At 36.9% G+C, this 26,450-nt stretch overlaps 1 protein-coding gene across 2 annotated transcripts in view; it reads right to left on the minus strand.

Moving 5' to 3' along the window:
- The window catches only part of LOC138095964 (zinc finger protein 567), a 97,725-nt gene that overhangs the window by 52,779 nt on the left and 18,496 nt on the right, over positions 1 to 26,450 (minus strand). Inside the window, exons 4-6 of one of the 2 annotated variants that reach the window (XM_068991963.1) lie at positions 26,173 to 26,259; positions 22,264 to 22,725; positions 21,009 to 22,050 (exon numbers count right to left, since the gene is read on the minus strand). In XM_068991963.1, coding sequence (XP_068848064.1) covers positions 21,009 to 22,050; positions 22,264 to 22,725; positions 26,173 to 26,259 — 1,591 coding nt within the window. Of the gene's footprint in view, positions 1 to 20,380; positions 22,726 to 26,172; positions 26,260 to 26,377; positions 26,444 to 26,450 lie in introns of those variants that run through there. The other variant, XM_068991964.1, reaches the window with a different exon arrangement.

The following is a 26,450-nucleotide window of genomic DNA, read 5'->3' on the forward strand; positions in this document are numbered from 1 at the left end:
ACTGTCTTAATGCTCTGGAATATTTCAGTAAAAATTCCTTTTCCCTCAACAGTCACCCCTCATTTCAGACATTCCTAAGATATGTCCAGTTTGCACTGCATGCCCTGGGGATGGCTTTTCTCTAATTATTTTTCTACCCTTAGAAGATCAGGAGAGACATTTATTCAGATATCCTGCCACATGAATGGGAATTTTGAGTGTGTATTATTGAATGAAAATTCTGTAAGAAAGTGCTGGTCGCTCAGTTGTGTCCAACTCTTCTGCGACATTATGGACTGTCACCCACCAAGCTCCTCTGTCTGTGGAATTCAGGCAAGAATTGGAGTGAGTTGCTGTTTCCTTCTCGACCATCTGAGCCACCAGGAAAGCCCTATAAAAGTCCTATATAATGAGATTTAAGTGCAGATGGTTGGAGGAGTGAACTCCAGTGCACGTCTGCTTTAGCTGGTAGAGTTAATTAATTAGCATAGGCAGCCAGGGAGTTCCTAGCAATGCTGCACCAGGAATCTTAGAAAATAGAATCTTGTAGAAAATGTCTAAAACAGGAGAAAACACCGGAGACCAAACTAAAATACACTGAAGGTTAAACATTTACACGATGTTTAATATAAATGTTTTTATTAAGGAACAGTGACTGAAAACCATGATATAGTCTACTTTGTGGAGTTAAAAGAACTCAGATTTTGAGAGACAAACTTGTGACTGAGTTATTGGGTTAAAGCACTGTAAGATCCTTATATTTCAGGAAGATGCTAGATGTTTAAGTGTACATGCTGAAAACAACCAGGGTAGCCACTAAGAAAGGGAAGCATGGGTGGCAGGGGGAGAGGAAAAACTAGAGGAAGATAATGGGAGTAAGGAAAACACACACACACACAAAACCCAATCCAAAGGAAGGCAGGAATGTGAGGAGGAAACAACAAAACCAAAATGGAAGGTAAGTAGAAACCACATAATGAAGAGTGGAAATAAATCTAAGAAACAATCCAGTAAATGTAAAAGGCTCAACTTTTCAGTTAAAATTAAGGATCATGAAGTAGGATTCCTTTTTAAAAGCAGCTATAGGCTATTTGCAAGGGAAGTCTAAAAAGATAAGGACAGAAAAGTGAGAAATACAGAAAAAGATATATTAGGCACATGGGAAATGGCAACCAACTCCAATATTCTTGCCTGGAGAATCCCATGGACAGAGAAGCCTTCAGGCTACAGTCCATGGGCTCGCAAGAGTGGGACACGACTTTGCGACTAAATCAGCAAACCACTATCCAAAAGAAAGCTGTTGTATTTGAATTCCAGACAAAATGGTCTTTAAGGAAAACATGACGAGATAAAGTCGCCAGAGAATGATAAACAGTTCACCAAGAAGATAAAATTCTAGTTTTGTATTTTGCTGAATAATATAGCCTGAGATTATTAATAAAGAACTACAGAGAAACTGACACATTCACCCGGTATTTTAAAACTATTAGCAAAGTCAATTCGAGAGAAATAATCATTTCTGTTATTTTTTAAATCCCTTATGATCGAATGGCTAAAGGGATGGGGGATGGCCCAAACTGTCATGGCCTAGATCTGGCTCTTTCTACTCTAGGAATTATTTCCTCACCCATCAATTACGGATAACCATTCAGGCCTGGCCTTCTTGTAGTGTTAAGTGTAAGCTGGAAGGCTTTTGAGAATCCTTTTACCTGAAGTACTTTCAAGTAGGAATCTGTCCTCTAACTCTGGAGAGTGCCAAAAGCATGAATAGAGTGGGATGGGAAAGCACATGGCACATTTCATTACCCTCAGGTCACCTTCTCCACTGCCCTTCGGGTGTTTTTACGTGCAATAAAAATACATCATCTTCTACAGTGTGATAGGGAAGCTAACAAAACAAGGTGTAAAGTAACCATTTCTAAACAAATACACTTTTTGTACAAATTCAGAATAAAATATGAAGGAGAATGGCTAGCAAATGTCAGAGTGATAATCCTGAAGAGCTGGGATTATGGATGGTTTGGGGTTTTTTCCCTTCACCTTTTCTCTTTCAAGAAGTGTAGGTGTGCTGTGTAATAAAAGTGAACAATGGAAGTCCACATACTGCATTCCTTGTAGAATTCCTGCTTGGCCTAGCTGGAGTCCTACTGTAGTAAGTTTGGTAGAATTTAAGCTTTCAAATCTGACTGCGTAAATGAAAAAGACATACTTTCCCTTTTCAACTTAAGTTTATAATACACATGATATATGTTCTTTCATTGTTCTCTACCATTGCAACAGTATATGACAGAAGAGGTGGACCAGCCAACTGGGTAAGTTTTCCATGCAGGTAACCAAAATGGAACTAGAGAGAAAATTCAAAAACTGCTGTTGAAATTTTCAGTGACTGAGGACTGTGTTTATTTCCTAGATCTCCCATAGCAAAACACCACAAAACTTAGGCCACCAAGTATTTTGATAAGCCACCAAGTCTGGTGTTTTGCTCTTCTCTCACAGTTATGGAGGCTAGAAAGTCCAAAACCCACAGGTGTGATCAGCACCCTGCTCCCTCTGAGGGTCCTAGGGAAGAATCCCTACCTCATACAGCTTTTGTAGCCCCAGGCATTCCTTGACTTGTAGTTGCATCACGCCAGTCTTCCCATGATCCTATGCCCTTTGTCTCCTCTCTATATGACAGGAGTTACTAGATGGAGAGCCCACCCTCATCCAGTGTGATCCCAGCTTAGCTTGATGATATCTGCAAAAACCCTGTTCCTGTTTCCAAATAAAGTCTCATTCATAACTACTGGGGTCAGGACTTAAACATATCTTTTCAGGGGCTTCCCTGGTGGTCCAGTGGTTGGGAATCCATCTGCCAACATAGAGGACACAGGTGCTTTCCCTTGCCCAGGAAGATCCCACACTGCAGGGCAACTAAGCCCATGTGCCACAACTACTGAGCCCGTGCTCCTCAACAAAACAAGCCCCACGCACCACTAGAGAACTAAAGAAAAGCTGCAAAGAGAAAAGCCTGTGTGCATCAACAATGACCCAGTGCAGCCAAAATAAACATTTTTTAATTAAAAAACACCATATCTTTTGGAGAGGCATACTCTAACCCACAACCTGGAAACCAGTAAACCTGGTTGAAACAGTTTCTGTGAAAATGGTCTTAGATACATATGTCCTAAAACTACCAGCACGAGTTAGAGTAAGTCTAGCTGAAATGCAAGTTGTTTTTTTTAAAAAAAAAGCTTAGATCCATAAGAGTTTTTCAAAACTATATTCCCAAAATGAGTTTTCAACAGGTTACAGTAGTTTGAAGTACAGGAAGGGATATAAGCATATGACATAGGTCTCACACTGAAAGACTTATTAATATATGAAAATTCCTCAGCCATTAAAAAGAATACATTTGAATCAGTCCTAATGAGGTGGATGAAACTGAAGCCTATTATATAGAATGAAGTAAGTCAGAAAAACACCAATACAGTATACTTACACATATATATGGGATTTGGAAAGATGGTAATGATAACCCTATATGTGAGACAGCAAAAGAGACACAGATGTATAGAACAGTCTATTGGACTCTGTGGGAGAAGGCAAGGGTGGGATGATCTGAGAGAATAGCATAGAACCATGTATATTATCATATGTGAAACAGTCCACCAGTCCAGGTTCAATGCATGAGACAGGATGCTCAGAGCTGCTGCACTGGGATGACCCAGGGGGATGGGATGGGGATGGAGGTGGGAGGGGGGTTCAGGATGGGGAACACATGTACATCCATGGCTGATTTATGTCAATGTATGGCAAAACCCACTACAATACTGTAAAGTAGCCTACAATTAAATAAATTTTAAAAAATGAGGGATACAAATGTGTAGGTAGGTAATAAAAAATAGCACCCACCCTTTCTCTGGGCTCCATGGATGTGAAGCATGGGAAATATGCAACATCAACTCTAGAGGCCTAGAAAGGAAGAGAAATCCTTGGAAAAAGCATGGTTAAATTAAGGCAAAAAATGGAGGCAGAACCTTTAGAGTTGGGGTTTAACACATTTGCAGTGTTCGTGACACATCTGGCATTTCCAAGGGCAAAATGAAATATAAGCACAGAAGTAGAGCAGAGAGCGGGTTAGGACGTTTGACCAGTGGTTGCACTGACGGCCGAAAAGTAGGGCTGTCATCTACCCTTTGCAGACATCCATCTGTTTCACATGTAACCAGAATCACTAAAAACACAATGTATCTGGCTGCATCAGGTCTTAGTGGCAGCACATCGGATCTTTATGGCATCATGCACGCAGCCTTGGTTGCTCTATGTCATGCAATTGGATCTTAGTTCCCTGACCAGGGATCAAACCTACATCCCCTGCATTGTGAGGCAGATTCTTCACCTCTGCGCCACCAGGGAAGTCCCAACAAGAACCAGTTTTTATTCTCCCTAACTTCATTTAATGGGAACAGTTAAATGGTTGCCTGGGTTGCTGAGTGAATTGGGAAATGCCAGTCTGATACATAATCCAGTAAGGAGATTGCCAAAGAGCAAATTCTTTGAGATCATGGAGTGATGCAGAATGTGGTGTTTGGATAAACATGCAGTCCCTATTTATATCTCCCAGAAAAATCTGAATGATAATTTTGGTTATCTCATTGTTGCATGAAGAATAAATGTCTGTCATTCTTCAGTTCCTGAACAGTCTGAACTTACTGTATTATTCAAGGTCTTTCATATTTTGTTCACTTTCTACTTTTCAAGTTTAATCTATCACTAACTTAGAGCATATATGTTATATGTCAACTGAACATAGATTGCTTAATATTCCCAGGACTTGCTTTGCTGTTTTCCACGTTAGCAATGTTTCTCATGCCTTTTCCTGTTTTTGGAATGTCCACCCATTATAATTCTCAGTTACCAGCTATCAAAATGTATTCATCAAAGCCCGAGATCAGCTATCACTCTTCCATAGAGCCTTTCTTAGTCCTCTCTGCCTTTTTTCTCTCAGAAATCATAGGTTACCAGTAATTGAGTCTTCTATAATATGTCAAAATTCACATCAAGTTTACTTATGTCCATTTTACAGTTGAGGAAACAATTTACTAGCTAGTAGTTAATCATTTTTATTTATTAATTTTTTTACAGATGGAAAATAGAAATTTACATAGGAATTAACCGTTAGTTTTCAAACCATTATTGTAATAGTGCATCTTTAGAGATAAATTAGGAAGCTAAAGGCTATTTATTCCAATCCCTTTCTAAGTGAACAGAGGCCAATAAAACAAAGCAATTGGACTCAGCAACTATAATTAGCAAGATGGATCTGGCAGAGTACCAAATGAATTAATCATAACAGCTTGATAAGGTTTGCAAAAAAAAAATGACATTGAAATTATGAAAGAGGGACCTCCCTGGTGGTCCAGTGGCTACGATTCCACACTCCCAGTGCAGGGGGCCTGGGTTCAATCTGTGGTCAGGGAACTAGAACCCACATGCTGCAACTAAGAGTTCACAAGCTGAAGCTAAAGATCCACACAGTGCAATGAAGATCAAAGATCCTGAGTGCACCAGCTGACAGCTAGAGCAGCCAAATAAACATATTTTTAAACAAAGCATCCGACAAGGTTTAAATCCACTTGTATCAGTACTTTTTTTCCCACTGAACTAGGAATCTAGGTATAGAAGACAGCGTCTTCAAACTGTTTCGTCAGACCACCCCCACCAAAACAAATACACTCTTGACATCATGCTTAATGGTAAAATATTGAATAATTTCCTTTTAAGATTGGGAGCAAGGCAACAATGCCCACTGTCATCACTTACGTTGAGCAATTATATTAGAGGTCTTAGCCATTGTAATAAAACAAAAACAAAAGGCATATAGATTAGAAGGAAAACTATCTTTTTGCAGAGATATTTGATTATTTACTTTATCTGTCAAACCAAAAAAAAATGAAAACAAGTTTGGTCATATACTTAAATATAAATGCCAAAACCAAAGAGTGATTATTGGCAAACATAAGAGTTTTATGATTTAGGGACAGGCAAATGTTTCTTAGGTCACAGAAGACAAAAAACATTATAGGTTAAAAGTGATAAAGAGTTCATCAAAATTAAAAACTTGTCACCAAAAGACAGCTTTAGGAAAATAGGCAAGGAACAGACTAGGAGAAAATATTCACAAAACATATATTGATACATGACAAAGGACTGGTAAAGAGGATACATAAAGAACTCTACAACTCAATAATTTTTAAAAATCCAATAAAAGTCAAAAGATTTGTATATTTTGTAAAAATATGCAAACAGCCAAAAATCTTATGAAAGAGAATGCAACATCATTAATTAGCAGGCAGATGCAAATTAAAACCACTAAAATGCCACTGCACACATACCAGAATGGTTAAAATTTAAAAGGCTAATAACTCCTAAAATTGGATTTTTGTAGAACTGGTACTCTCAGATATTGTTGGTGTGGCTGTAAAATGGAGGAAGATCTGGAAAGTTTCTTATAAAACTAAATATACATCATTTTATGACTCAACAATGCCACTCCTGGCTCTTTACCCAAAAGTCTGAAAACCAGGGGCTTCCCAGGTGTCTCTAAGTGGTAAAGAATCTGCCTGCCAGTGCAGAAGATGTAAGAGACGTGGGGAGAGCATGGCAACTCACTCTTGCCTAGAGAGTCTCATGGACAGAGGAGCCTAGTGGGATGTAGCCAGGGGTCCATGGGGTCACAAAAGAGTTGGACACACTGTAGCGACTTAGCATACATGAATGAAAATCATAATCACAGACTTGTAAAAGAATGCTACTGAAGTTTTTAGCCAAAACAACCCAAGTATACATCTTTCTGAGAACTGACAAACCATAGGTTGTGTGCTGTGCTTAGTTGCTCAGTCATGTCCGATTCTTTGCAACCCCATGGACTATATAGCTTGTTAGGCTCCTCTGTCCATGGGATTCTCCAGGCAAGAATACTGGAGTCGGTTGCCATGCCCTCCTCCAGGAGATCTTCTCAACCCAGGGATCGAACCCAAGTCTCCTGCATTGCAGGCGGATTCTTTACCGTCTGAGCCACCAGGGAAGCCCATAGGTTAGTAATACAATAAAACACTACCCAGTGATAAAAGGATGAATTTCTGATAGCTCCAACAATATTTTATATATATATATATAAAATCTAAAAAACATGCTCATTGAAAGAACACTTACACAAACAAGTATATTTTGTGTGATTTCATTTATATGAAACTCTAAAGAGGCAAAATTAACCAGCCGTCCCCCTCTAAAAAAGAACGGTATTTGCCTCTGGATGGCTGGGTGTGAGTTTTTATGACATCTGAGACATGAAGGCAATTCTTAAGGAGATAGTAAACTTCTGTATCTTGATGAAAGTTTGGATTACATATACACATTGGTCAAAACCAAGAAAGTACACTCAAAAATTTCTGCTTTTTTCCTGTAGGTACATTGAAACAGCAAAGATTGAACTCATTAATATGCTTGCTAAAGCATTTAGGAGATACTGTACTGATGTCTACAGTTCACTGTGAAGTGCATATAATAATTAGATGGATTAATGGGTGCATAGAGAAATGGACAGATATACGACAAAGCTAGTGTAATAAAATGTGAAGGATAGGATATAGGTGGTGAGCATATGTTCAGTGTAAAACTCTCTCAAGTTGGCTGTATGTTTGAAATTTCTCATTAAACTATTGGAAAACAAAGAGATTTTTAAAAGCTATCTTTGAATGCCACCAGGCAAGATATAACTTTAGTTAGATTACTGCAATCCCAATGAAGTGAGATTTTTCTTGCTCCTTATTTTTCTCTTCCCCTGGTTCAATTCCAGGTGAGCCAGAGACCACCTACAGAGAGGGATAAAGTAAAGGAGTCAAATAACAGACTGGTATATCAGAAAATAAACTAATTTTTTATTCTTTCCCAGTTGCAGAAGGTGGAAAGTTTTTGATTTAGAAGAACTATGAAGTAGTGACTTCTTCCAAGGAATATTTTAATTAACAAAAATGATTATACTTACTGAGAGTGATCTCAGATTTATCTTACAGTGACTGAAGAAGTTATTCAACCTGCCAAGATTTCATCCGTACTCAGTTGTGTCTGACTCTTTGTGACCCCATGGATTGTAGCCCTCCAGGCTCCTCTGTCCATGGAATTTTCCAGGCAAGAATAGTGGAGTGGGTTGCCACTTCCTACTCTAGGGGATCTTCCCTGACCCAGGGATCGAACCGGTGTCTCCTGAGTCTCCTGCATTGGCAGGCAGATCCTTTACCATTAGTGCCACCTAGGAACCCCCAAGATTTCATCCAGGAGCAGAAAGAGAACACACAGGTGTATTCACAGTGGTAGTTTGCAAGCAATGTGGGGCATCTTATTCAATTTACTGTATTTGTTATTAGTTGATATGGAGTTTCTGGCTATACAGTGCTATCATTTGGAAATTACAATAGTCTTACCACCTCCTTTTCAATTCTTACATCTATAATTATTTTACTTACCTAATTGCTGATCACAATTCTGTAGGCTCAAATAAAAGCCAATATCAGATTCGCAGGCTTCCCAGGTGGCTCAGTGGTAAAGAATCTGCCTTCCAAACAGAAGACATGGGTTCAAACCCTGGTCAGACATGACAACAACTAAACAACAAATCAGATACCCAGCTAGTCACAGCCAGGTACATTTTATGAGTTGCTCAATAGTCTGCTACCATGCAACCCACTCCAGTACTCTTGCCGGGAAGGTCCCATGGATGGAGGAGCCTGGTAGGCTGCAGTCCACGGGATTGCTAGGAGTCGGACACGACTTCACTTTCACTTTTCACTTTCATGGATAGGAGAAGGAAATGGCAACCCACTCCAGTATTCTTGCCTGGAGAATCCCAGGGACGGGAGAGCCGGGTGGGCTGCCGTCTACGGGGTCGCATAGAGTTGGACACGACTGAAGCGACTTAGCAGCAGTAGCAGCATGCAACAGATACACAAGAGAACCACAAGTGTTCCATAACCATCATATAAATACCAACACATCTATAATAATTGATATATTCACAGTTACCTACTAGCTCATTCAGCCAACAAAACCACAAGCCTATGGCACCACATCATTCTCTACCTCATATAAGTAATTTCATAGTCAGAAAATACCCACAAACCACTTCTTGTTACTTCTCCAGTCACATAAAGTGCAAACACAACTCACACCTAATCCAAAAAAATAGACACACCAGAGTAAACACTACAGGGCAACATGCCTCCATCCACTGCCACAATCGTTGCACAGAGTAGCTCAAGGTCAGACACATCAGGTCAGGCACAGAGAACCGCCCCTACACACTTAAACACAAACACACTACACCACTAGTTGTGTGCTAGGTCCAGTTTCACACCCTAGGGTTTTCCCAGGGATAAAAACCCATCCTGCTCACAACCCTGGACTACAGACCTCATCCAGGTCACATCCAGGGTTGACATCAGCATTCCTACCTGGAACGAAAGTCGGGTACTCAGCACACACAGGCTTGACATTCCTAGTTTCCTCCCTGGCTTTTGCAGGCCTCTCTCTGGCTATGGCATCATCATTCAACAGGCTACACCTGGCTGTGCATGAGCACTTCTACAGGCTGAACCGCCCTGGAGTCTGGGGCATTTTTGACTCTGCAAATTTTGGGGGAATAGCTTGTGAAGGATAGGTGTTAACTGCCCTCTAAATGTTTGTTAGAATATACCTGTGAAGCCATCTGGTTCTGGACCTTTGTTTGTTGGGAGTTTTTTGCTTTTTAAATAACTTCTTCAATTTCAATACTGTTAATTGGCCTGTTCATATTTCTTATTTCTTCCTGGTACAGTCTTGGGATAGTATTCATTTCTAGGAATTTGTCCATTTCTTCTAGGTTGTTCATTTTATTGGCATATTTGTTTGCATTTTGTTTGTATTTTTGTGGTGTCAGTGGTAACTTTTATTTCTGATTTTATTGATTTGGGCTCCCTTTTTCCCTTGATGAGTCTGGCTGAAGGTTTATTCATTTTATCTTTTCAAAGAATCAGCTCTTAGTTTCATTCATCTTTTGTATTGTGTGTATTTTATTTCTGAGCTGATCTTTGTGATAACTTTCCTTCACCTACCTTTTCATTTGTTCTTTTTGTAGTTCCTTTAGGTGTAAAGTTAGGTTGTTTTTTTGAAATTTTGATGTCCACATTTTAATTTCTGATATTGGGAACTTTTGTGTTCTCTTTTCTGTTGATTGCCTCTGATAGAGGTTTGTAAATTTTATTTTTTTTCATAGAATCAATTAAACTTTAATTGATTTTCTCTATATTTCTAATTTTCTCTTTCCTTAATTTCCACTCTACTTAATTTTGCTTTGGGTTTAACTGATACTTTTTAATACTTAGAACATTGATTTTGAAAGTAGAATTTCCCTCCCTTCTGTGTAGTTCTATTCAACTGTCACTCACAAATTTCAGTATGCTGTATTTTATCATGTTAAAAGTTTTATATTTTCTTCATGATTTCTTCTTGACTTATGGATTCTTTAGACATATGGTATTTAAATATTATTTTGCAAATTTTTCCAAGTATTTTTGTGTTTGATTTCTAGCTGAATTCCATTGTGGTCAAATACTATATTTTAAGCCCTTTAAATTTACAGGGACTTATTTTATGGTCTATTGTGATGAATATCTTATATGCAGTTGAAAAGAAAACATATCCTGCTGTGGTTGAATGAAGTGTCCTATAAATGTAAAGTTGATATAAACAGCAGGTCACGTCTTTATTTTTGTGTCTACTTGTCCTATAAATGAAAGAGGAGTGTTGAAATTTCCAGCTATAATTAGAGATTTTTCATTTTTGTCTGACTTTGCTTCATGTAGTTTATAACTCCAATAATATATATGTTTGCCTTTTTATGCTGTTTATGGGATTCTCGTGGCAAGAATACTGGAGTGGTTTGCCATTCCCTGCTCCAGTGGGCCACATTTTGTCAGAACTCTTCACTATGACCTGTCTGTCTTGGGTGGCTCTGCACAGCATGGCTCACAGCTCCACTGAGTTACGCAAGCCCCTATGCCATGACAAGGCAATGATCCATGAAGGGGCAGGATGTTTAGATAGCATCACTGACTCAATGGGCATGCAGTTGGCCAAATTCCAAGAGATAGTGAGGGACAGGGAGGCCTGGCGTGTTGTAGTCCATCGGGTTGCAGAGTCGGACATGACTTAGCGACTGAACAACAAAAACAGGTATGTTGGACCTCCTGGTGTTATTCCAGAGGTCATTACTGCTGTGTCACTGTTTTTTGTTTTCTTTTTCCCGTTTGAGCTTTGTTTTGGATACTTTCTTTTGTTGTGTATTCTAGACTTTTTCTACTCTCATGTCTAATCTGTTGTTAATTTCATACACTTCAGATGTTGCAGTTTCATCTCTAGAAAGTCCATTTGAGGGTGTGTGTGTTTTTAAATCTTAAATTTCTCTCACCATGTCCATGTTTTCCTATACACTGGATCTTATTTATAATGATTCTTTTAAACATCTTTGCTGTTTCTCTTCTCTGTCATTTCTGCGTCTGTTTCTATGAACTAATGTTTTTCTGCCTCTTCAAATATCTATTAACTCTTGTTTCAAATTTATTTATTTATTTGACTGCTCCAGGTCTTAGTTGAAGCAATATGGGATCTAGTTCCCTGACCAGCAATCAAACCCAGCCCCCCTGCATTGGGAGTGCAGAGTCTTAGCCACTGGACTACCAGGGAAGTCCCAAATGTCTGTAACTCTTGATTGGATGTTGGATATTCATTTGCTGTCAGCAAAGAGATGTCACTATTCTGCTTAGACTCCACTTCTCTGTTTTGCAAAATATGGCCTTCTAAATACAAAATTATTTTCCTTCTAACTTTGTCATGGAAATTCTTATACAAAGGGCATTATTTTCCATTTTTAAGAGGTCATACAATGTTCTAAGTACAGTAAGAAACCACTGGGGGAAAAAGGTGTAAGTAGATAATCTCACGGAGTTCCCTGGTACCCTAATGGTTAGACTTCTGGGGTTTCACTGAAGTGGCCCAGGTTAAATCCATGTTTGGGGAACTGAGATCCCATAAGCTGCACAGTGTGGTCAAAAAACTCAAAACAAGCAAACAAAACAGTGACTGTCAAGCATTGATCTGACTTTGATACATCTGAGGTAGTGGTTAAAAATATACAGATGACTGAGACTTATCCTTAAACTAAGATTGTGGCATTCAGTCCATGATCACTTCATGGCAAATAAATGGGGAAACAATGGATACAAGGACAGACTTTATTTTCTTGGTCTCCAAAATCACTGTAGATGGTGACTTCAGCCATGAAACTAAAAGACGCTTCTTCTTGGAAGAAAAGCTATAACCAACCTAGACAGCATATTAAAAAGCAGAGACATTACTTTGCTGACAAAGGTCTGTCTAGTCAAAGCTATGGTTTTTCCAGTAGTCACGTATGGATGTGAGAATGGGACCATGAAGAAAGCTGAGCACCAAAGAATTGATGTTTTTGAACTGTGATGTTGGAGAAGACTTGAGAGTCTCTTGGGCTGCAAGATCAAACCAGTCAATCCTAAAGGAAGTCGGTCCTGAATATTCATTGGAAAGACTGATGCTGAAGCTGAAGCTCCAATACTTTGGCCACGTGATGTGAAGAACTGACTCATTAGAAAAGACTCTGATGCTGGGAAAGACTGAAGGTAGGAGGAGAAGGGGACGACAGAGGATGAGATGGTTGGATGGCATCACCAATTCGATGGACATGAGTTTAAGCAAGCTCTGGGAGTTGGTAGACAAGGAAGTCTGGCGTGCTGCTGTCCATGGGGTTGCAAAGAGTTGGATACGATTCAGAGACTGAACTGATATTGCTAACTTACCCTTACAGATTCTGATTCACTTGGTCTGGGTTGGTCTCTGAAATGAATACTTGCAACAGGTTCCTGAGTTGATTTAATTGAACATTCAAATTTTAGAATCAATGACTTAATTTATTTTCATTGTTACAGATCTCACAAAATATGCTTTCATTATTCTCTTTGCCTTCTTCAAATTGCATAATTTTATAAAAATTCATTTCTAATGTACTTTATTTTCAGTTTATCACTTATCTCTGCTGTCCCCCCACCCCCACCTCCTAGTACAGGAAAACAATATTTGTTAGTTTTCTTGCTTTATTTTTCCAAGTTTGGAGACCAGGTATGATACAAAGAGATTATCTCCAGAAGAAAACATTTCTGAAATAAATTTATCTAAATGGAAGATAAAAAAGTGAAATGCTTGACCTTGAGAATTCATTCCATCATTAAAAATAGCTGGCAGAGTAAAGTCAAGACTGAGAAACAAGAACTTCAAAATGAATATTTTAGCCAAATGAAAATCATATATGAAAATATTCACAGAAAAGATACATCTCTCACCCTACATCACAGATCACAGAATTCCTAGTAGAGAAACATTTATGAATGTAAAGAATGTGGGAAGACCTTTATTTATGGCTCAGATCGAATGAAATGTGAGAAAAATTCATACTGGTGAGAAGCCTTATGCATCTAAGGTATATGGGAAGGCCTTTAGAATTTGTGAACAACCAGCTTGACATTTGAAAGTTCATAATGGAGTGAAACTGTTTGTATGTCTAGAATCTGGAAAGGCTTTTAGTTTTGGCAGTGACCTTAGAGTACACAAAAATATTCATTCGGGGAGAAACCCTATGAATGTAAAGAATATGGGAAGGCATTTTGAATACATCAACTCACTCAACATATAAAAATTCATAGTGGAGTGAAATCCTATATATGTAAAAAATGTGGGAAAGCTTTTAGTTAGGTAAAGACCTTAAAGTACAAAAGAATATTCATTCTGGGAAGAAGTTCTATGAATGTCAGATCTGTGGAAAGACCTTCAACTCTTCCAGATACTTCAGAGTATACCAGAAAATTCATACTGATGAAAGGAATGCACATTGATGCATCATACTGATGAAAGGAATGTAAGAAATGTGAAAATCTTTAAGATCATGTGCACAACTTGGTCATCATCAATAAATTCATACAGATGAGAAATCTTATGAAGGTAAGGAATATGGGAAAAAAAAACTTAAGATTTAATTCACACCTTAAAGCTCAACATAGCATTCATACCAATGAGAAACCCTATGAATGTTAAGAATGTAGGAAGGCCTTTAGGCAGAGGGCATATCTTACTAAGCATCAAAGAATTCATATTGGTGAGAAACCCTATGAATATAAGGAATGTGGAAAGACCTACAGATGGAGTTCAACACAATCAACATCAAAAACTGAACACTAAAGAGAACCTGTGAATTTAAGATACACAGAAGGGCCTTTGAAGTTCATTCAATTCTTACAGATCATTAGATAATTCATAATGGTGAGAAACCAAAAATATGAATGTATGGGATGATATGGGATGGCTTTCGATAGAATGAACATTAGTGAATGTACATTAGTAGAAACCCTGTGAATTTAAGGAATTTGGGGATGCTTTTCACACTTTATTGAACATCAGAGATTTAATAATGTTAAGACTCTAAAAATGTAAGACATGCCGGAAGGCCCAATATTCATGTCTCTATGAACATCTGAGAATTCATAACCTTGTAGTGTTGATAAAAAAGTGCTTTTTCTTTCACTCAGCTCTTAACAGAATATTAATATTAGGGGGAATGTTTGGGAATTTTTTTTGCCATTCTTACAATGTAAAAGATTTCTTGCCAGGTATCTTAATCTAATGAACATATAAAATACTTCCAAAACTGAGACAGTAGATAGGCCCCAGGCTGAGCAGCTGGAGTCTGTCCCCTGTGGAGATATTCCAAGGTAGAAATAATGGCAGAAGTGAAGAGGAGGTGAGGCCCGCCCATATAAAAGATAAAGAGAACATATTATTTCTCATTCTTGAGGTCAAGGAGACCTTCCCACTACACATATGCAGAAAGGCTCCTCAGAGTCCAAAATGGCAGGAGGTGCCACCAGTAGTAGGTGATGTCAGTCATCCCAGAGGCCTCTGCACTGGAATCCATCTGAGCTAAGGGATATGCATGCACACAGGAGAGGACCCCCAGTTATATTAAATATAGACTCAGAGCCAGCAAGATGACTGACCAGAGGAAACCCAGAAGAAATGCTCCATATAAGGAATTTAAGCTACCATGAAAGCATGACACTCTCTCTGGGCCCACCTGTGTGCATTTATTCACATGTACTTTTCTTTCCTCCTAGTAATTCCATTTCCTCCTACTTTCCATCTCTTTGTTGACATTCATTTCCACAAACCGGACAAGCCAGGGCCTTGTCACTGGCCCTCGTGGTCTAGTGGCTAGGACTCAGAGGACTCTCGCTGCCTCTTCCTGACGTCAACCTCTGGCTAGGGAAGTGAGATCCTGCTTCAAGTTGCTGCAGGCCAAGGCCACCTGAGATCAAAACCACTCAACTCCTGTTGGATGTCCGTAAATTTGTATAATCTCTTAATCTACCAGTTGTGGAACTGAAAGAAAGCCTTTAGTCACAGCCCATACCTAGTCTATCACATCATCAAGATATGCAGCAATATACTTATTAGCTCTGTGCCTCAGTTGTAAAACAGTGATAATACTGATCTAATTGAGTTTTTATGAGGACCTGTAAATCTTTGTTAAGATTATTTAACAAATATTAGCTACTGTTCATCAGATAGGCAAGAGCATTACCATTAGTGAATTCTTAGAGAAAGACACTGTGTTGGTAACGATCTTAGAAAAGCCTCCAATTACCTCCATCCTCCTATTCAACTTTAGATGACTGACTTTGAATAAAGTCCTGTAATACAGAGAACATGTGAGACAACTTCATTCTTGATGAGCTGCATCAGGAAACTAATCCTGGAATAAACACTCTGGAATTAGTGGCTGTAAATATATACTGAGAATATAGCTAATTGCTGAAGTAGAAAAGGATATGAAGCAGTTTGCTATTAATAAACTGCTAATAAGAGATACCCTGTAATCTACACTCTCTGCTCACAACCCAGAATTTATTAGAAATGATCAAAAGGATAACTAAGAGAAAACTGTCCATTAGTAAACCTTCCAAGTTGCCATTATGAAAATTTTCAAACATACAGGAAAGTTTAAAAAGTACAATGGACATGTATTTACCATCCTACCCTCCACCTAGTTTAAAAGCTAACAGTTTATCATATCTGGGTTATCTTCCTATAAGTAATTTTCAACATAATGCTACTATAACCACATCTTCTAAAATATATCATGTGACACATGTTCAGATCTTCCCAGTTGTCCCAAGATTGACTTTAATAGTTACTTTTGTTTTCTAAAAAATTATTTTATTATTGTTATTTTATTTTTGGTCATACTGTGTGTCATATGGAATATAAATGGATCAAACCCACGCTCCCTGCATTGGAAGCACAGAGTCATAACCACTGGACTACTAGGGAAGTCCCTACTTTAAAAAAAAAAAATCTAAAGTAAACTCTAGGCTCAAAAATTGCATTTAGTGATCTATCTCTTTTAGTCTAGTTTAGTTCTTCACTTTTATTTTTCTTCATGAGTTTTCTTCTTAGAGTCCATGTCACCTTGCAGGATGGTCCATATTTTGGATTGTTGTGCATGTCTCCTAATGTTGTCATTTAATTTATTCTGCCATCTATATTGAAAATTAACACATTATTGACCAGAGACATATTAATACATCTTTTGTTACCCAAACATTGTGGACCAGAGTGTTTCAATATTCTTTACATGACAAATAACTGGCCACAGGCGTTGGTTTCTGCAAAACTTCCTGGTCAGCAATTTGTTAAGGGTAGAGAAAAGATTAAGTTTGAATCAAACAATTTTGCAGAATATTTCCTAAATGATGTATTTAGTATTGTCATATATCAAGGTAAGGATTGAAATCATGAGGCTAAATTTGAACATATGGTTAAGGTGGTGACTGACAACTCTCTCCATTTTAGAGGGCCTTTTTTTATTCTTACAATTAGAAAGTAACTTATGAAGTGATTCTAACCTCCTCTTGGAAATTCATATTTGTTTGATTCACAGAGAAAATCAGAACGAAAATAGGATACCACTCAGATGAGTGATAATGCATTACTACATATCAAAACCTTTAAGAGGTGACCAAAGTCATCTTGCTGTTGATGTTTAGTTGCTGTCATGTCTGACTCTTTGTGACCTCATGGACTATAGCCCACCAGGCTCCTCTGTCCGTGGGATTTCTTAGACAAGAATACTGGAGTAGGTTGTAGGTTGCCATTTCCTTCTCGAGGGGATCTCTCTGACCCAGGGATCGAACCCACATCTCCTGCATTGGCAGGTGGATTCTTTACTGCTGAGGCACCAGGGAAGCCTCAGGTCTTAATTCTGGTCAATTATCTGGTTTCTTTTTCCACACTTGACCTGTCCTAGGAAAGCCATCTTACAAGAACACTAACACTCTTTAACAAAATTTGGGAGAGATATTGTTCTGAAACAGTGTCTGTCACATAGTGGACACTTGATAAAACTGATGATGTAATCAAAACACAAGAAACTAGAAAAAGAACAAATTAACCTAACTACTGCAGAATGAAATCATTTATATGGTTAAAATTAGAAATCAGTGAAAGAAGAAATAAAACCTATTAAATTTGTGTGGAAAAAAACACCCATCTAAATTAGACTTATAAATTTGATCTATGAAAAGACAAGAAATATGACAGCATTAATAAGGTAATATATATATTTATGGAAATTTTAAAAATAATACTACTAAAGAAAATATTTTCTTTTTTTTTGCTCCTTTTTATTAATTTATTTTAATCGGAGGCTAATTACTTTACCTCCATGGTTTTTGCCATACATCGACATTAATCAGCCACAGGTGTACATGAATTAAATGAATTCAAATTCATTCAAGATAAGGTAGAAATCTGCATAGTCCAATATACATAGCAGAAAAATAAATATTTGGTCCAAGTTCTCTCTAAAAACAATACTTAAATATTAGAAACCCTAAGGATAATCTCTAGAAGAATTTTACAAGTTCATCCTAGAAGTCTAAACACTAGATTAAGACAGCTTCCAAAAAACCTAAATGAGCTTAATCTGTGAATATGAATGAAAATATTCTAAGGAAAATGTTAGCAAAACAAAACCAAACATGGAAGAAAGCATCACTTGAGAGGCAGAACTTTGGACTGAAACAACCTGAATCCCAAGATTCCAAGCCAAACTTAGAGATAGCTCCATAAGAAGGTATGTCTAGTTGGAAGAGTGACAGAAGGGATTTTTGTGGGGCAGAGAAGTGGAAGAAATCCATGATACCAGTAGCTTCCAGCAAGTACTTAAATCCCAAGGAAAGGCAATCCTATCTTACTAGTGGAAGTCTGTTGTGAAGAAGATGGAGAAAATCCCATTGCTTTTTTCTTCTTTTATTCTCTCACTGGTTGGCCCTGGAGGAAAACTGAGTTGTGGCAAGGACACAGCAGAATGAGAAGACTAAATAAAGCCCTGTTGCTGTAACTAGAGCCAGGAAGGGGTCCTCTGGGAACTAAAAAGTTCTAGGAAGATAGGGGAGAGGAGGCAACTCAAGTTAGAGATCCCTTAAAGTATATGAAGTCGAGGGTGCACACATGTAGATCTGACACTAGGCAGCACACCAAAGGCCTTGAGAACTGAACTAGAAGGTAGACCATAAACCAGGTCTCAGAGTGGGTCCTGGGTGAAGCACTTGAAAGATAAAGCACACTGGCACTGCAAATGCTTTGAAAACTGAACTGACATTGGAAGCCCAGGGCACAGAAAGTACTTTAGAACTTACACACTGAATCTGAATTCAACCTACTAAGATAAGCAAACCAAAATTATGCCCCCCACAGGATTTACAATAGATTCAAAGAATCAAATTATTCAAAATGTCTAGCAAACAATAAAAATGTATTCTGCATACAATGGAATACGACAATTTTAACAACTCACAATGGAAAAGAAAAAAAGGAAAAGATATCAACACTGAGATGATCCACATTATAATTCCAAAGACTTTTAAACAGCTATTAGAACCATGTTTCAACAAGTAAAGGTGAATCTAAGCAGAGACACAGAAGCTGTAAAAAAAGAACCAAAAAGAATTGTTTTAAGGAACTTTAATTAAAATTTTTTATTATATAATTTTCAGATGTATAAAAGGAAATTTTAGAACTAAAAAATATGATGAAAATTAAAACCTATTTGATGGGTTCAGGAACAAAATGGAGAAAACAGAGAAAAGATTTAGTGAACCTGAACTTGGATCAATAAAAAATTATCTAATAGAGAAAGATTTACAATAAAACAAAACTTATTAGAGCCTCTAGGATCTGAGGGACAGTACCAAAGGGTTTGTCATTTGTGTCCCTGAGATTGTGAAAGGAAAAAAGAAAGTACCAGGAAGAAAAAAATATTTATAAGGAATTAATGGTTGAAAACCTACCAAGTTTAGCAAAAGACCTTAAACTTACAGATTCAAGAAATGTAGCATATCACAAAAAAGATAAACTATAAGAAACCATTGCTGAGACACATCATAACCAAACTGCTAAAAATCAAAGAAAAAAAAAAACAAACCAAAAGCTTCCAGAGAATACAGATGCATTTTACATATAGGAGAACAATGCCTTGAATAACAGAACTCTCATTGAAAGTATGAAGGCCCAAGGGTAGTGGAACATTTTTAAAATGCTTTAAGGAAAGAAATGTCAACCCCAATCTTTATCCAGTGAAAATGATCAAGAATGAAGATATTAGATAAAGAAAATGAGGATTTGCTACCAGCAGGTTTGCTGTAAAAGAAGCGCTAAACAAAACTCTTTAGATGAAAGGAAAATAATACCAAAGGAAAACTTGAAACTTCAAAAATAAGAGCTATAGAAATGGCAAATTGCAGAGTAAAAAATAAAATTGTTTTTTTCTTTTTATAAATATTTACTGTGCTAAAAAGCAAGGAGTATAACACTGTCTCACGAGGCTTGCAATGTATATAGATATAATAAATGTAATAATCATAATATAAAGAGGGGAGGCTAAAAAGACATATATGGTGGTAAGATTTCTAAATATAACATGCAGCACTAAAATGTAACTCAAAGTACACTGTGAATTACATATACTGTGTATATCATAATACTCTCCAAAGTGAATCATCCCATGTTGAGAAAAGTTTGAGAGATCTCTGGCAGTATCAACCATAACTGAAAACCCTTTATACATACCCTGGGATTGAGTAATTTCAGTCTTTGTATAAAATCAACAGAAATACAAGCATACACACACACACCCCCACAGACAGACATATACAAGAATATTTACAGCCACGTTTTTATTACAACACAAAATTATAAAAAAATACAAATACCCATCAAGAGGATTGATAAATAGCAGTATATTCTTAAAATGGAATAGTATACAGAATGTAAATGAATACACTACTGCCACATGCAATAATGTATGAATCTTTAAAATGCTGAGTGAAACAACACAAAAGAATTTATAATGAATAACAAAATACATATATAGTTTGAAGAAGAAAACTATTTCATGTTAAAAACTGGGAAGTGGTCAACTTTGGGGGTAGTAACAACTACATTTTATTCTGAAGAGTGCAAGAAGTTTATTTCATTATTTTCTTCCTCTTATGGAGGCTGATGCTTATAAGCATTTTGTATCTTGCCTCTGCATGTACTATATAAGCACTTAAAAAATAAACTGAGTCAGGAGAACTAAAAAACTTAGAATATTAGCTTCATTGCTGATAAAAAGTTCAATATCAATGATCACACCCATTTCATATGCTAGTAAACATAGATAAATATTTATGTGGTACAGTACATTAAGTTAATAATTATTATTACATTTGTGATTAAAATTACCTCATATATATGTTTAAGCATGCTTTAAAAAAAACAAAGTTTTACAATAACTTAGAAAGGCTTCACAAAGAAATCACGTCATTTATTACTGCATTTCCATGTTTTCTCCCTTGTGAGTTCTCTGATGGACAATAAGATTTCTCTTATAACTGAAGGACTTACCACATTCATTACAAATATACGGTTTCTCCCCTGTGTGAGTTCTCTGATGTACAATGAGATTTGTCTTCTGGCGGAAGCACTTCCCACATTCACTACACTTGTATGGTTTCTCTCCTGTATGAGTTCTTTGATGATGAATGAGATATGATTTCCTGCTAAAGGCTTTCCCGCACTGAGGGCATTCATAGGATTTCTGCCCTGTATGTATTTTCTGATGTACAGTGAGGGTTGCTTTCTGGCGAAAAGACTTCCCACATTCATTACAAATATAAGGTTTCTCTCCTGTGTGGATTCTCTGATGTAAATTGAGATTTGTCTTCTGACTGAAGGATTTTCCACATTCATTACATTCATAGGGTTTCTCTCCTGTGTGAGTTCTGTGATGATCAATGAGGTATGACTTCATTCTAAAAGCCTTCCCACAGTGAGGACATTCATAGGATTTTTCCCCCGTATGTGTTCTCTGATGTGCCACAAGGGTTGTCTTCTGGCGGAAGGATTTTCCACATTCATTACAAATATAAGGTTTCTCTTCATTATGAGTCTTCTCATGAAGAGCAAGCGTTGTCTTCTGGGAGAAGGATTTCCCACATTCATTACAAATATAGGGTTTTTCCCCTGTATGAGTTCTTTGATGTACAGTAAGGTTTGCCTTCTGATGAAAGGACTTTCCACATTCTTTACAAATATAGGGTTTTTCTCCCGTATGAATTCTCTGATGTAGGGAGAGTGTTGTCTTCTGGCGGAAAGACTTCCCACAGTCGCTACACTCATATGGTTTCTCTCCTGTGTGAGTTCTCTGATGACGAATGAGGTGTGATTTCAATCTAAACGCATTCCTACATTGTGGACATTCATATGATTTCTCCCCTGTATGTGTTCGCTGATGATCAGTGAGGGCTGTCTTTAGGCGGAAAGACTTACCACATTCATTACAAACAAAGGGTTTCTCTCCTGTGTGAGTTCTCTGATGATCAATGAGATAGGATTTCCTCCTAAATGAATTTCCACACTGATGACATTGATAGGGTTTTTCTTCTGTGTGAATTCCCTGATGCAGAATCAATACTGATTTCCTGCAAAAGGACTTCCCACATTCAGTGCATGTATGCTTTCTTTCAATATTTGTTGTTCTTCTTCTTTTATTATAATCAGATGTGTTTCCCCTTCTATAAGTTCTACTATGTGTAATTGGGCCTCCTCTTTTAAAAAAGGCTTTCTCACAGTCATTATATTCAAATGACTGTGCTGGTGTTTCCATCTTATGATACTGCGTGATCGTTTCATTATGATTGATGGTCCTCCCACGTTGATTATGAGATTTGACTCCAGAGTGAGCTGTCTCTGGTTTAGTATTGAGGAGTGATTTCCCATACCCATTACACTCACTAAATCTCCTTCTTGTAGGACTTAGATTACTGATGATTAATTCTGAAACATTTTTTAAAATCTTTTCATGAGTGTCATATTCAGGAGGTAGCTTTTTTGAATTAATAGAGTTTTTACTTAAAGTAAATGTCTTTTCACATGTACTACCGTTCTCATTAACCAGCTTTTTGTGGTTGATTAATATAACTGATCTAGAATACTTATCTTGCTGTTCCTTGAATTTCAATAAAAAGTCTTCGGCTTTCCAGTTTTCTTCTAGAAAAGAATATAATTAATAACAACTTGTGAATCTTACATATTTTCTATGAAAAGGAATTGTATATGTGTATGAGGCCAAAAAAGATCAAGGACAAACTATTCCTTGCCTGGGAAAAGACATGGAACCTAAATTAAACACTCTGCCTCAGTGTGGAAAAAGGTGAAAAATAAGTAATGAATGCTAGTAACATTTGCACTTTGTACCAGAACTTCATATAGAAAGTGAAACAAAGACAAGAAACAGTAAAGGGAAGAGACACAAGAATAGAGGAAGAGGAATTCATGCTTGGATAGGTGGATTTAGAGGCAATAAACTGAACCTATGGCATTAAGATTTAAGTAGGATGAACAAGACAAATTAGTGGAAAAGCTAGTTCAGGGAAAATTTTAGAGGTAAGTGTTTGGAGGACACAGATTAGAGCTTTTAAATGTTCATCCCTAGACTGTGAGGTAAAATACCTTCAGTTGTTCCACCAACCCCCTTCCACACAGCCATCGATAAATCTTTCCAAGCATTAATTATTTTCCTAGCATTTAGAAAAAAAAAAATCCTATAGTCTACACTCTAATCCTCCATATAACTGGGAATCATTTTTTCTTGTGAGGGAAGTACAAAGAAAACACTCCCAACAGCAACTTTATTTTTATTAAAATTAAATGGTTTTTTTTCCACCAAATTGTGCAGCATGCAGGATCTTAGTTCCCTGACCAGAGACTGAACTCATACCCTCTACAGTGGAAGCCCAGACTCTTAACCACTGAATCACCAGGGAAGTCCCCCAACAGGAACTTTCATGACAATTAATTATAATTATTCTTTTCAACTGCTAACTTAATTTTTGAGGTTTAAAGAAAGAATCAAGTCTTTCTCCAATACAGTAACATTCTTAACTCCAGTTTTCCATATGTGGACCAGAAAGATTGCTCCCTGTGGTTCTAGATCACTCATTAACCTTAGCCTTTATTTCTCTTATAAATTTATAATTATATTTGAGATCATCCATATCTAGTGAAACAATGTTAAATCTAGGCTCAAAAGTCTGTTTCTTCCTGAGTCCACTGCCTCCAGTACTAACATACAAGGAATTTCTCCTGTAAACAAAACTTTACAGCACCTAAACTCACTTTTTATATTCGAACAAGTTTACAGCGTTGTCCACATATCTGAAAAATCTCACCCATAATAAGTAAAGCCTCATATTTATTGTGGTATATATACCTCACTTATTCCTAATTACATGCTTTACTTACATTCTTTTAATCAGCTGACTTTTTTCCTAGTCTTATTTCTAATCATATTTAGAGAATCTTCAAGAAAATGCAACCACTCCATGATATCAAAACCCTTCACATATGCCCCACCATCAATTTAAGGATTGTTTCTTTATAACTTGAAAACAATTATAGTTTATAAAAATAATTCTAACAAATCTTTTTATAAGCTTACACTGTATCATAAATATTTAATTAAAAATGCAAACTTTGACATAATCCTTTCTCATAATTCTTTATTGGTTACGTTCTTTGTATTCTTCTGAGTTTACATTAATACTGCAGATCATAGATAGGTAGTGTCTGTTAGAATCCACCACTTCAATCAGATGTACAGAGCCATGACCTCAGCAAATACTTCTGAAAGGACTTATCAGTACATGCTTTGTGAATGGAGGACAAAGAGATCTCCCCTATACAGTTCCACAAACAGAAAAAAAGGCAACTGACTACTTAACATGTATACTACAGCAAAGAAAGTACAAAGGATATTATCTTTGAAAGAATGAATCCTTAAACATAAACCATGTACAGTCAAGTATCAAATTATATAACCTTTAAGAGTTATATGTGTTACAGTTATAAGCAACATGGGAATGAAGAAAAAGGAAAGGTGGATATGCTGGGGAGTAGTCAAGGAAGAGCAAGGATAAGAAATCATGACTTCAAAGATACACATTATATAGAAGGGTGAACACAGTGAAAAGTACAGACATGATAAACCTTACATGTATAGAGGACATTTAGGAGACTAGATCAAGTAGAAATTAGCAACTTTCCACAAAAGAGAAAAACTTGAAAAGACCACATGATGGCTTACTATGGTAGTCCTTGTATGAAAGAGACTTTCAATGTCATATAATTAACAAAAAGAAGTAGGGAATAAGTATCTTGTCAGGAAAGTAACAATATAAGTTGAAAAAATTAGCACAAAAATTATAGCAAAGCCAAATTGTAATTACAGTTTCAAGACATGAAATATAGTAGCTGTCAATCTGTATGATATTTATGTAGAAGTGAGAAAACTACAGTGAAAAATGAAAATATAGGAGGATGTAAATATATTTCACAGGCTTATAAACACAAACTGTGAAGAGGTTCCCCAAAGATTATGACAGAGACAATCAAGCTGGTATCACAGCAGGAACAAAATAATCTGGAAATAGTTAGTGGGAAAGAATTTAAGAGCTAGGAAAGTTGGAATAGGTAAGACATCAGAGTGCAGAACTTATGAAGCACTAGAGTGAAGGTGGGAGAAATGTGCCAAGTATGTCAGTGCTAGAGGTATCTATATAAAACAAAGAGTTTAAATTCTCAGAATGGATGATACTACTATAATTAAAAGGTAGATCCCTTGATGACAAATTAGAGAAAAAAGACTTGAGAGTCTAGAGAAATAATATACATTAAAAAAAAAAAAAAGATTTATGTGACTATTATGTATAAGGCACTGTTCCAGGCAATGTGGCCAGAGTATAAAGAGAACAGACTAAGCTGGAAATAATCACTTAGAGAATCAGGGTAAGCACAAGTCAATGTTTTAGCCAAAGCAAGGGACGGTTTCAGGTAAGATGATCATCCATATACAATGAACCATGAAAACGTACTGGAAGAAAATAGTAACTATGGAATTATCTGTCTTGGCCAAGGCAAGGGAATTAATGGCTAGACTTGTGGTGAGAATGGGAACTCAGAGTTAGCACAGCAAACAAATCTGGAATGATACTAAAGATATGGAGATAAAATAGAAAGCACCTGAGAAATATTAACCAAAAATTTTTTCTTTCTTAAAGATATATAAGAATGCCTAAAAGAAACCTATACAATGGCTAGACAATAAGGGACTGAGAAAGCTAGAAAAGGACAGAAATGGATGAAAAGATCTAAAAGAAGGAAGGCTTACAGTACATTTTGATTAAGAGTGGCAATTAGGCAATTAATTAGGCAATTAATTAGGCAATTAAGAGTGGCAAGCAAATTAGGAAAGTCTACTTTATAGGGTGAGTGATATTTGAAAGTGTGATTTAAGATTTTTGCAGGCACAGTGGTCATTTCAAAGGTTAGGATCCTTTAAAAGTATACTACCAAAACATTTCAAAGGTGTCACCACCACACAATCACTTTAAATTTATTTTTCACTATATTTCATCTGCCTGAGAGTCAGAAACTCACCTAAGCGGGTATGACCTTTAAATGATGTCCACGGTTCTTCTCCTCGTTCCAATTTGAGGATCACATCAGGCTTGGTCATGTGACACCCTGATTAAGGGAAGATTTGGATTAAGTTGCTTAGATGTTAATACATTTGAAAAATCAATAAGCTGAATTTCCGTTCTGCAAAGTAAGATACTCCTTTGTGTAAGAGTAAACTTAACACCTTGTACTAGGCAAGTGAAGACACAATTATCCTTTTTGTCAACCAAAAAGAATTCATCCCTGAAGACCAAGAT

The sequence above is a fragment of the Capricornis sumatraensis genome, chromosome 20 (assembly GCF_032405125.1).
Source record: "Capricornis sumatraensis isolate serow.1 chromosome 20, serow.2, whole genome shotgun sequence".
NCBI lineage: Eukaryota > Metazoa > Chordata > Mammalia > Artiodactyla > Bovidae > Capricornis > Capricornis sumatraensis.